The following is a 12,974-nucleotide window of genomic DNA, read 5'->3' as shown; positions in this document are numbered from 1 at the left end:
GTAAGGACAAAAGAACTCCTGTAAGAATTCTTATTTTGAGGGCCCTTTTAGAAACTCCAAGGACTGTTAACATAATTTTTGACAACATAATTTTTTTTTTGCCAAGGAACACTTAAACTGAAAGAAAATTCGGGAATTTTGTGCAAAATGGAGCACCTGTGATGCTTGGAAATGTATCTAGTTTTGTTGCTTTGGTAAAGAGAAGAGCAATCCATGACACTGGAATGCATTGCTATACAGATTAGCTTGCACTGCTATCACAGACTTGGTCAATAACATTGAAAGAGATCTTTTCTGCCACTGTAAAAGCTGTCAACTTCATTAGAGCAAGATCCCTGAAGCATCACTTTTTTAAGAAATTTGGTCAAGGGACACCCAGGACTCCAAGATGGCGTCACCCGTACCAGTGAAAGAGAAGAAGCTCATGGATGTGAAGCTAGGAGAGCTGCCAGGCTGGATACTGATGCGAGGTTTCACCCATAGAGGCATTGCTGGCGCATTTCAAAGAGGTTACTACCCGTATTACAACAAGTATGTCAATGTGAAGAAAGGGAGCCTTGCTGGGATTTCTATGGTGCTGGCAGCTTATGTGCTTTTCAACTGTTGTCGGTGTTACAAGGAACTCAAACAGGAGCGGCTACGCAAGTACCACTGAAGAGGGCCCAGTGTGGAGGCACATTTGGCATTCCTGACCGTGACCTTTGAATCCTTTCATAGCCTAATTCAGAATTAATGTCCAATAAAAGATGACTGATACTCAAAAAAAAAAAAAAAAAAAAAAGAAATTTGGTCAAAAAGTAGAATAAGATTATATATTTCTTTAAGTGTACAGACATTCATTGGCATTCCAGGGGACAAGTCAATGGACAAGATTAAAATCCAGTGTAAAAGAGAAAAATAAAACCCCGCTCAGAACAATTTGAAAGAGAGATAGTCATTCATTGCCTGGCTTCCTTGGCAAGTATTTTGGCCATGTGCATGAGGTAAATCTTCTCACCCAGGGCCATGCTTGCTGAAAAATCATGAGTAATTTTTGACCAAGATGCCAAAGAAAGTGCTTCACAGGATGAAGCTGAGACTGACAAATCATTGCCAAGTTCTCAGCAAGCAGAGTTGGAACCCCCCCCCACCCCCACCCCAAGAACTTCTCTGAGGATTTCTTCAGTTTCTTGGACTTTAATACTGATATGGTAATCCCTTTGTAATTCATTGCTTGCTGACAGGGCATTAGCAGTGCAAATGTTATCAAAGACAACGCCATTGCCTTGAGAACTAAGTAAATGAAGTGACCAAATTCAACCTGAACTGCCTTATTCTTATGTTCCAACAGCAGCTTACTCTAACCAAGTAAAGCAAAGTTTAGGAGCTTTAATTCTCTTTGCTTTTATATACATCTATGAGTCAGGACTTTCAGAAGTTTTCACTTATAAAAAAAACACTAATATTCACCATCAATTCAAGGCAAAGGATGACTTATATGTTGCTACGTCAAAGTCCACTACGCTACAGCAAACAATGTCAACCTTATTTTGGGAATGTACTACTCAGAATGAAAATTCATTTTTGGTTTTATTTACACAATTCAAATTTGTTTGCAAGTTTTTCTACTCAGAAGTCATCAATTTTTGCATGATATCCTTTCATTTCCAAAAGAATGCAAATGGGACTCCTGGGTGGCTCAGTCAGGTAAGCACTGACTCTTTGTATCTGCTCAGGACATGATCTTGCAGTCTTGAGATCGAGCCCCACACCGGGCTCTGCACTGACCATCAAGCCTGCTTGAGATTGTCTCTCTCCCTCTCTCTGCCCCTCCACTTGGGCACTCTCTCTCTCAAAATAAAAAAATAAACATTAAAAAAAAAGAATGCATATGAACGTATACTCACACAAATTACTCCCACTCTATAGAGTGGAAATTTGAGAACAATCCATTTGCATCGAACTTGATGAGTCACTGGATTTCCCTAAAATACCATGTTTGCAGAGATAACACAGAGAATGAGTAAGTCCTGAGCATGTAGGTCGTGTTCCAGTTTCAGGATTTGTTAGCAAATATCCCAGAGCTTAAAAATCCTCAGGATGGTCTAGACATAAAAAATTACAGAGGGAGTACATATACATCTTACTATCATTACCTTAATCAAACTAGTTGTGGTGATTAAGTTTATATGTCAAACTGGCTGGGTCACAGAGTACCCAAATATTTGGTTAAACATATTTTGGGGTATATCTATGAGGGTGTTTCTAAATGAGATCAGCATTTGAAATGGTAGACTGAGTAAAGCAGATTGCCATCTCCAGGATGGGTGGGGAATCACACAATCAACTGAGGGCCTGAATAAAACAAGAAAGACAAGGAAAGGAGAATTTGGTGTTTTAGTCTGACTGATTGAGCTGGGATGTCCATCTTCTCCTACCCTCACTGAAACTTACACCTATGGCACTTCTGGGTCTTAAACCTTCAGACCCAGACTAGAACGACACTGCCAGTTTCCTGGGGTTCCAGCTGGCATATGAAAGATCATGGGACTTCATAGCCTCCATAACCCTGTGAGCCGATTCTCCATAATAAATCTCTTTATACCTGTATCCTATTGGTTCTGTTTCTCTGAAGAACCCTTACTAACATACCATCTTAAACCAAATGGGAAGGACTTCACTGAAGTATCAGAAATTGTTTAAAGCTAAAGGTCTGATCTGTGACCTGATTGTATAATAATATTTTTTAAATCTTCTTATAAGTTTAAAAAGAGTGTTTTGTATACTGTTCTGAGGAACACTGACTTTATAACTCACTACATTACAGGGCTAATTTGTATGACACTAGGGAATATATGACTACCCCTGACAACATCTACATCTGGACACTCTGAAGAAAACAATTCTGTCTTCTAGCATACAGACAGTATTTTCAACAACTACAAAAACTTCAAATTTGCCTGCCTGTGAAAAGCTTATATTGTGGTTAAAAGGACATACAAAGCTGATAGGTCTGAGATGGTCATCAAAGACTACCCACCCACTAAGTTCAAAGTCACAGTAGTGATCATGTTACCTCTAAAAGGGGAAGAGAGCAATGAGAAACATCACAGCAAAGAAAGAAATTCACATCCTTTAGTATAAGTTTGTATTGCTGTTTTCACCAAAAATAGAAAGCCATAAACCACAAACAACTCATCAGAACTAGATTTGGGTTTATTCCCCTATATTTAGGTTTATTATTTATTATCCCTATAATCCAGCTCTCCAAAGTAATGAGATATTACTATAAAATTAGGTTCAAGTTAATTGGTATAGGTTTTTCTAAAAATTTTTTAATGTTTGTTTATTTTTAAGAGAGAGAGGAAGAGAGAGAGTGCAATCGGGGTAGGGGCAGACAGGGAGGGAGACTCAGAATCTGTGCTGTCAACACAGAGCCCGATGTGGGGCTCGAACTCAGGAATCATGAGATCATGACCTGAGCTGAAGTTGGACTCTCAACCAACTGAGCCACCCAGGCACCCCTTGGTATAGATTTTTCAAACAGACACAGTGACAATACTTACAAAACAGTAGTTTGCTGATAGTGATGAGAGAATTTCTATAGAGATGATGGATTATCAAGTTTGTGATTGAAACTATATACAGTTTTGAAGATTATTGTATTCTAGGTTTTGAATATAATTAAAATGCTGTGTTTCCGTTTTTGTTACATAGTTTTATCTTCATTGAACACAAATTTCCATTAGAATTCTTACATTTTTCCTCTTTTGGCTGCATATGACTATCAAATGAAATATTCTCTTTTTTTAATATTTATTTATTTATTTTGAGAGACAGAGCAAGCAGGAGAGGGGCAGAGAGAGAGAGAGAGAGAGAGAGAGAGAGAGAGAGAGAAGCCCAAGCAGGTTCCACACTCAGCATGGAAGCCCACACAGGGCTTTGTGTCACAACTGTGAGATCACAACCTGATTGGGTAGCAAGAATCAGTTGCTTAACAGACTGAGCTACCCAGGTACTCCACAAAATATCCTGATATATATTAGAATATTTGTGTTAAGCGTATGGAAGACAATGGCACTGGAATTCCTTCAAAATTATTTTTTGCTTTATGTTTTGTACCAGTTATTTCAAAAATTTGTTTTCACATACTTTTGCTAATTGTATAAGAATTCATGTAAATATACTTTATTTTGCTCTTTAATGGGCATCAAAGTTTACTGAGATATTTCATTGCCTGCATAATCTATGTAGACTTTTCAATGTTTATTGTATCTTGTGGATTGCTTTTAGTCACCAAGTTCATTGAGATAAAGTGCTAGAATGTGTACTCTGTGTCCATTCATCGGACTCAATTTATCAGTAAATCCTTTGTATTTTATTGGCTGTTATGTGTCACTACAAATACATTTCTTTTGAACTGTGTGGTTCTGTATTTTTGTACAATTTATCTAAAATTACTGCACACTCAGAATTTATGACTTACTACTGGACTCTGGTATACTGTACCATGTGCAATGTAATTCATTTCCAACAGGCCATATCCAAAGAATACAGGAGCCAATATGGAGCGGCTCCCATTAACCAACGGGAACAATCTGAGCATCGCAAAAACTTTGAAGGCTATTGGCAAAAATCCATGAACTATATAAAAACTAATAAGAAAGAGAGAAATCCACTCCTTCTCCTCCCAAAAATAATTAAAAAAAGAACAATCAATCCTACAATTTGTACAGAATCACAAAAGATCTGAATAGCTAAGTGATCTTGAGAAAGAAGAACAAAGCTAGAGGCATCACACTTCCTAATTTCAAACTATATTACAAAGCTATAGTAATCAAAACAGTATGGTATTGATATAAAAACAGATGCATAGATTAACAGAATAAGATAGAAGAGACCAGAAATACACCCATATATTTATGGTCAATTAATTTATGACAAAGGAGCCACAAATAGAAAATGGGGAAAGGACAGTCTCTTCTTCATTTCAATAGAGTTGGGAAAACTGCACAGCCACACGCAAAGAGCAAAACTGCACCACTTTCTTACACCATACACAAAAATTAACTCAAAATGGATTAAAGATGTAAATATAAAAAGTCCTAAAACCATAAAACTACTACCTAGAAAAAAACATAGGCAGTGACCTCCTCAACATTGATATTGATGATGATTTTTTTGGACTTAATACCAAAAGGAAAGGCAATAAAAGCAAATAAAAGGCAATAAAAGCAAAAACGAAGTGGGAATACAACAAACTAAAAAGCCTCTGCACAGCAAAGGACACAATCAACAAAATGAAAAGGCAACTTATATAATGTGAGAAAAACTTGCAAATCATATATCTGATAAGGGGTTAATATCCAAATGTATTCTTAAAAAAACTCATACAACTCAACAGCAAAGAAACAAACAACCCAATTTAAAAATACACAGAGGGGGCGCCTGGGTGGCTCAGTCGGTTAAGCATCTGACTTCAGCTCAGGTCATGATCTCACGGTCTGTGAGTTCGAGCCCCACGTCGGGCTCTGTGCTGACAGCTCAGAGCCTGGAGCCTGTTTCAGATTCTGTGTCTCCCTCTCTCTCTGCCCCTCCCCTGTTCACGCTCTGTCTCTCTCTGTCTCAAAAATAAATAAACGTTAAAAAAAAAAATACACAGAGGATCTGAATAGATATTTTTCCAAAGCAGACATATAAATGACCAACAGGTATATAAAAATGTATGCAATATCACTAATCATCAAAGAAATGCAAATCAAAACCGTGATGAGATATCACCTCACACCTGCCAGAAGAGTTAAAATTAACAACACAAGAAACAACAGGTGTTGGCGAGGATGTGGAGAGAGGGAAACCCTCTTGCCCTGTTGGTGGGAATGCAAACTGGGGAAGTCACTGTGGAAAACAGTATGGCGGCCCCTCAAAAAAGTTAAAAAATAGAACTATCCTATGAACCAGCAATTGCAATACTAGGTATTTACCCAAGGGATAAAAAAAATACAGATTTAAAGGGGGTGCATGCATCCTGATGTTTATAGCAACATTATCAACAATAGCCAAACTATGGAGAAAGCCCAAATATTCATTGATTGATGAATGGATAAAGAAGGTATGCATATATACACAATGGAATATTACTCAGCCACCAAAAGAATGAAATATATATATATATATATATATGAATACACATAATTGGAAAACAAAACAAAAACCAGGAAAGAAAGTATAAAAGCTTATTGAGTGATTTGTTATTTGCCTTGCAAATAAATTCCTCTCTATATCCTACCAAAAAAAGAAAAAAGAAAAAAAACAATAAACAGACAACAAACAAAAACCTACTGGACACCATTGAAAGCAAGTAGGATACCAACTCCTTATTCTGAATATCTGAATATTAGTTATTAAATAAAATGCAGAACAGTTATTTTGCCTTTTTTTCTGGCTTTTCTGTATATTAGAGTAGCCAAGTAGCTGTAAATGATAAGAAATTTCAACTATTAAATGTGCAAGAAAACACAGAATTAGAAAAATCACCATTTTGTACCTCTTAAGTAATACCTAAGTCAGGAAAAAGTCATCAGTGAATTAAATAATTAGATAAAAGTGTTCATAAGAATTATAATGGAGGCATCAGACTGTCACCACTTGAAACCTATGATCAATCTGAGCATTATAAAAGTGGGATAACCAGATATATGCTTTCTGCCATGATGCAACATGAAGCATTCGGTTCCACTTCTGAAATATCCTTATCAAAAAAGTTAAACATATATCTATGAAAACTTCTAGAGCTAACTTCCAATCAAATGTAATATATTAATTTAACTTAAAACAAATATAGCACAATTTGGGTAGTTATTAAAATCTGGGTGAAAATTAGAGAGTGATTCAATGAACTAGTTTTTTTAATTTTGTGTATATTTGAACATTTCATAATTAAAAATGTCATATAGAATTGAGATACATCTTATATTCCTATACATCTTATACCCCCCAAAGTATGGCCCCATGGTGGTATGAAGCTACAGAGACCTTAAAACATTATGAGAGAAGTGATTTTTGAATCTGATATCTATTGCAATTGTCACCAGCTTCTCACAATAAGAACTGCATCTCTCATTGATATTTAACAGGCCAAAGTAGATGAGAAAAGACAGTAGTCCAGCTGCAGCAGAAAGAAGCAGAACCCATAATGATTGTAACTTATAAATGATAACATTTATTAAGTGCATATTCTGTGCCAAGCACTGTGCTATGATGCATTTCACCCTCGTTTCAGTTATAATTAATCATCACAACATAGTGGATATTGAGATCTCCAGTTAACAGGTGGACTAAGTCTAATAGAGATGTTAATTTGGTTAAGATCACAGAGCTAGTATATGACAAATATAAAATTAAAAGCCAGCAGTTGTAACACAAAGATCCTATTTTGAACTCTTCACCAGGGGTAGTATATATTCATACCCATGGTCCCATTCCCTACAACCCAATATTCCCCACAAACAAAAACAAAAGTGTATTGTAAATATGGTTAATGTATTTAATGGTGTAGTTGTCTTTAGTCTCAAGAAAGAAAACTACAGTTCACTCTTTAACAATGCAGGGGTTAGGGATGCCAACCCATGTGCAGTCAAAAATCCATGTGTAACTTCAGGCTCCCCTAAAACTCAACTACTAATAGCCTACTGTTGACTGGAAGCATTACTAATAGTATAAACAGTTGATTAACACATATTTTGTTACATGTATTATATACCATATTCTTACAATAAAGCTAGAGAAAAGAAAATATTAAGAAAAACATAAGGAAAATAACATGTACATTACTGTTCTATATTGAAAAAAATCCGTGTATAAGTGGATCCACACAGTTAAACCCATGTTGTTCAAAAGTCAACTGTATATACTTTCAGCACCTTCATCTTTCCACCATATGAGAGTTGGAGACAGGAAAAAAACTGCCTCCTGCTATTGTGATTGAAAATGTAGTTTACTAATTTCCCGAGCTAAGGTATGACCTATGCCCAGACTCTAGTAGATAATAAACATACTTGCCCTAGATTTTGAATGGAGGACCAGTTACACCAAAGAAACAGGTGTTTCAGAGTAGCAATTAGCACTCAGAAAGAACAGATATGAAGCATAGTGTTGGACTATGCTATCTGCATAGCTTCCACACTGGTTCTCTGAATCTTTTGGTAACTCTGTGATTTGTCCAATGCCCGTTAATAAATTCCTTTTCTGCTTAAACACTCAGAGTGAATTTCCTGCAACTAAATACATTAGTTGATTGGCCAAAAGAGAATCAATTTAGATCCTAATGTCAAAGCATGTACCAAATGCCAAATAGATGAATGGATTAACTGTTTAAAAAATAATATATTTAAGGGGTGCCTGGGTGGCTCAGTCAGTTAAGTGTCCAACTTCGGCTCAGGTCATGATCTCACGGTTTGTGAGTTCAAGCCCCGCGTCGGGCTCTGTGCTGACAGCTCAGAGCCTGGAACCTGCTTCAGATTCTGTGTCTCCCTCTCTCTCTGCCCCTCCCCTGCTCACTCTTTCTCTCTCTATCAAAAATAAATAAATGCATAAAAAAATAAAAAAAATAATATATTTAAAATGAGAAAAATATTGGGTGAATATCTGATCTCTGATTAGGGAAAATCTTTCTCGGATATAAAGCAAAAATTTTTACATGAGTAAAAGAGTTCTATAATTTAAAAAATAATAACATAAACTAAGCTTAATATTTGCAACATTTGTGGTAGAGTTTTACTATTTTATGTGTGTGTGTGTGCGTGCGTGTGTGTGTGCGCACACGCGTGTGCCTGTGTGTTTTACAGGTTGTAGTTGGGGCGCCTGGGTGGCTCAGTCAGTTAAGCGTCTGACTTCAGCTCAGGTCATGATCTCACAGTCCGTGAGTTCGAGCCCCGCATCGGGCTCTGTGCTGCCAGCTCAGAGCCCGGAGCCTGTTTCAGATTCTGTGTCTCCCTCTCTCTGACCCTCCCCCATTCATGCTCTGTCTCTCTCTGTCTCAAAAATAAATAAAGGTTAAAAAAAAATTTTTTTTTTTACAGGTTGTAGTCTTTCGGGTTTTCCATGTAGAATATCATGTATTCTGTGAAGAGTGAAAGTTTGACTTCTTCTTTGCCAATTTGGATGCCTTTTATTTCATTTTGTTGTCTGAATGCTGTGGCTAGGACTTCTAACACTATGTTCAGAACAACAGTGATGAGGGTGGACATCCCTGTTGTGTTCCTGATCTCAGGGGGAAAGCTCCCCTTTTTCCCTTCCCCACTGAGGATGAAATTAGCTGTGGGCCTTTCATGTATTCCTTTTATGATGCTAAGGTATGTTCTTTCTATTCTGACTTTCTTGAGGGTTTTTATCAAGAAAGATGCTGTATTTAGGCAAATGGGTTTTTTTTTTCATCTATTGAAAGAATCATATGGTTCTTATCCTTTCTTCTATTACTGTGGTGTATCATGTTGTTTGATTTGCAAATATTGAACCAGGATGCAACCCAAGAATGAATCCCACTTGATCATGTTGAATAATCCTTTTAATGTACTATTGAATTCAATATGCTAAGTATCTTGTTGAGAATTTTTGCATCCAGTTTCATCAGGGATATTGGCCTGTAATTCTCCCTTTTAGTGGGGTCTTTGTTTAGTTTTAAAATCAAGTAATTCTGGCTTCATGGAATTAGTTTGGAAGCTTTCTTTCTGTTTCTATTTTTTGGAACAGTTTGAGAATAGGTATTAACTACTTTAAATGCCTACGAGAATTCCCCTGGGAAGCGATCTGGCCCAGGATTCTTATTTGTTGGGAGATTTTTGATAACTGATTCAATTTCTTTACTGGTTATGGTCTGTTCAAAGTTTCTATTTCTTCCCATTTGAGTTTTGGTAGTGTGTGAGTGTCTAGGAATTTGTTTATTTCTCCCAGATTGTTCCAGTAGTTTTCATAGTATTCTCTAATAGTTGTTTCTGTTTCTGTGGTGTTGGCTGTAATCTCTCCTCTTTCACCCATGATTTTATCTGTTTGGGTCCTCTCTCTTTTCTTTTTAAGAAATCTGGCTAGGGGGTTATCAATTTTGTTTATTTTTATAAAAAATGAGCTTTTAATCTGTTCTACTGGTTTTTTGGATCTGTATTGTTCATTTCTGCTCTAATCTTATTATTTCCCTTCTGCTTGCTTTGGGCTTTATTTGCTGCTCCTTTTCTAGCTCCTTTAGATGTAAGATTAGGCTGTGTGTTGGGACCTTTCTTGATTCTTGAAATAGGCCTGAATTGCAATGTATTCTCCAATTAGGACTGCCTTTGCTGCATCCCAAAGGATTAGGACTGTCATTTCATTTGTTTCCATGTATTTTTAAATTTCTTTAATTTTCTGGCTAACCCGTTCACTCTTTAGTAGAATGTTCTTTAACCTCCACATATTTGGGGGCTTTCCAAATTTTTTTCTTGTGATGGATTTCAAGTTTCATGGTGTTGTGATCTGAAAATACACATGGTATGATCTCAACCTTTTTGTACTTGTTGAGGGCTGTTTTGTGACCCAGTATGTGATCTATTTTGTAGAATGTTCATGTGCACTCAAGAATAATGTGTATTCTGCTGTTTTAGGATGAAAAATTCTGAATATATCTGTTAATTCCATCTGATCCACTGTGTCATTCAGAACCATTGTTTCCTTGATGATTTTCTGCCTAGATGACCTGTCAATTACTGTAAGTAGAGTATTAAAGTCTACTACAACTACAGTATTATTATCAGAAAGTTGGCTTATGTTTGTCATTAACTGATTTATATATTTGGGTGCTTCCATTCATGTCGAGGGCACACATATTTACAACTGTTGGCTCTTTTTTTCCTAGACTATTTGTTTAATCTATTTTTTTTTACTATTTCTTTCTTTTAATGAATTATTTTTAAAATTTAAATCCAAGTTAGTTAACATATAGTGTAATCATGATTTCAGGAATAGAATTTAGTGATCACTAAATATGTCATCACTTACATATAACACCCAGTGCTCATCCCAGCAAATGTCCTCCTTAATGCCCCTTGCCCATTTAGCCCTTCCCCAACACAACTCCCCTCCAATAACCCTCACTCTGTTTTCTGTATTTAAGAATTGCTAGCTCTTCTTGATGGATAGAACCCTTCATGATGACATAATGCCTTTCTTCATCTCTTATTATAGTCTTTGTTTTAAAATTTCATTTGTCTGATATAAGTATGGCTACTCCGGCTTTTTTTTTTTGACATCCATTAGCATGATTGATAGGTCTCCATCCCCTCACTTTGAATCTGCAGGTGTCCTCCTGTCTAAAATGAGCCTCTTATAGGCAACATATAGACGGATCTTGTTTTTTATCCATTCTGATACCCTATATCTTTTGATTGAGGCATTTAGTCCATTTACATTCAGAGTGGTTACTGAAAGATATGAATTTAGTGCCATTATGTTACCTTTAGGTTTCATTTTTGTGGTGATGTTACTGGTCCTTTGTAGTCTTTGCTGCTTTCCACTCACAGAGTTCCCCTTAGGATCTCTGGTAAGGCTGATTTAGTGGTCACGAACTCCTTCAGTTTTTGTCTGTCTGGGAAAGCCTTTATCTCTCCTTCCATTCTGAATGACAGCCTTGCTGGATAAAGGATTCTTGGCCGCATATTTTTCCTATTCAGCACATTGAATATTTCCTGCTACTCCCTTCTGGCCTCCCAAATTTCAGTGGACAGGTCTGCTACTATCCTTATGTGTCTACCCTTGTAGGTTAAGGCCCATTTGTCCTGCTTTCAGAATTTTCTCTTTATCCTTGTATTTTGCCAGTTTCACTATCATATGTCATGGTGTTGACCTGGTTTTGTTGATGAAAGGGATTTCTCTATGCCTCTTGGAATTGGATGCCTATTTCTTTCCCCAGATTAGGAAAGTTCTAAACTATAATTTGTTCAAATAAACCTTCTGCCCCTTTCTTTCTTTCTTCTTAGTCTGGGACTCCTATGATATGGATATTGTCTCATTTCATGGAAATACTTAGTTCTCTAATTCTCCCTGCATGATCTTGTAATTTCCTTTCCCTTTTATTTTCATCTTCATTATTTTCCATAATTTTATCTTCTGTTTCACCTATTCTTTCCTCTGCTTCTTCCATCCTTGCTATCACTGTATCTAGTTTTGTTTTTGTGTGGGTTTTTTTTCTTTTTTTTGCATCTCTGTTACAACATTTTTAAATTCATCATGACGAGTTCTTAGGTCTTGGATCCCTGCTGCAAGAATTTCTCTGCTGTCTTCTATGCTTTTTTCAAGCCCAGCTATTAGTCTTCTGTTATTCTAAATTCTTGTTCAGATACATTATTTATGTATATTTTGAGCAATTCTCTGGCTGTGATTTCTTCTTTAAACTTCTTTTGGGGAGATTCCTTCGTTTTGTTATTTTGGCCAAGTTTCTGTCTTTTGCATGTTTTAAAACCTTGTTATATGTCCTGCACCTGTGATGACTATTATATTAAAAGGGGGTCATACACTGTCCAGGGCCCGGCACTTCAAGAAGTGGTTTTGGTGTATGTTGTATGCACCCTGTTGTTGTGTTTGGTGGCTCTTTCCTCCTGGTCAGTCCTCTGCAGAGCTCCTCCTTGCTTGTAGTGGTGAGTGTTTGGACCTTCAACCAGGTGTGTTTTGATTTGTTTCTTGAAGTAACCCTGGAACAAATAAGGAAAAGCGGGGGGGGGGGGGGGGGGTGGAGTCGGATCCCATAAAAAGAGAAAAATAAAAGAGGAGAAAATAAGACCAGACAATCAAAAAAACTATAAGGCTAAATCCAGAGAAAGAGAGTGAAAAATAAAGAAGATGAAGAAAGAGAAAAGGTGGGAAAAGAAGAGAATAAAAATGCCTGATCAAACATATATACATACATATATATATATGAAAAACAGATCAGAAACTATGAGCTTGATTCCAAAAGAAAAAAAGAAGAGAGTAGA

General features: G+C 36.6%; 1 protein-coding gene across 1 annotated transcript; it reads left to right on the top strand.

Moving 5' to 3' along the window:
- Positions 1-374: 374 nt before the first annotated feature.
- LOC109277936 (ATP synthase subunit f, mitochondrial-like) lies at positions 375-785 on the top strand. Its single transcript, XM_053901490.1, has one exon. It carries the CDS (start codon positions 389-391, stop codon positions 653-655), a length of 267 nt encoding a protein of 88 aa, XP_053757465.1. The 5' UTR covers positions 375-388; the 3' UTR covers positions 656-785.
- Positions 786-12,974: the final 12,189 nt, after the last annotated feature.

The sequence above is a fragment of the Panthera pardus genome, unplaced genomic scaffold (assembly GCF_024362965.1).
Source record: "Panthera pardus isolate Hobbes unplaced genomic scaffold, ASM2436296v1 HiC_scaffold_13, whole genome shotgun sequence".
NCBI lineage: Eukaryota > Metazoa > Chordata > Mammalia > Carnivora > Felidae > Panthera > Panthera pardus.
The sequence above is the reverse complement of the archived record's forward strand: the minus strand, read 5'-3'. Positions and strand labels throughout refer to the sequence as shown.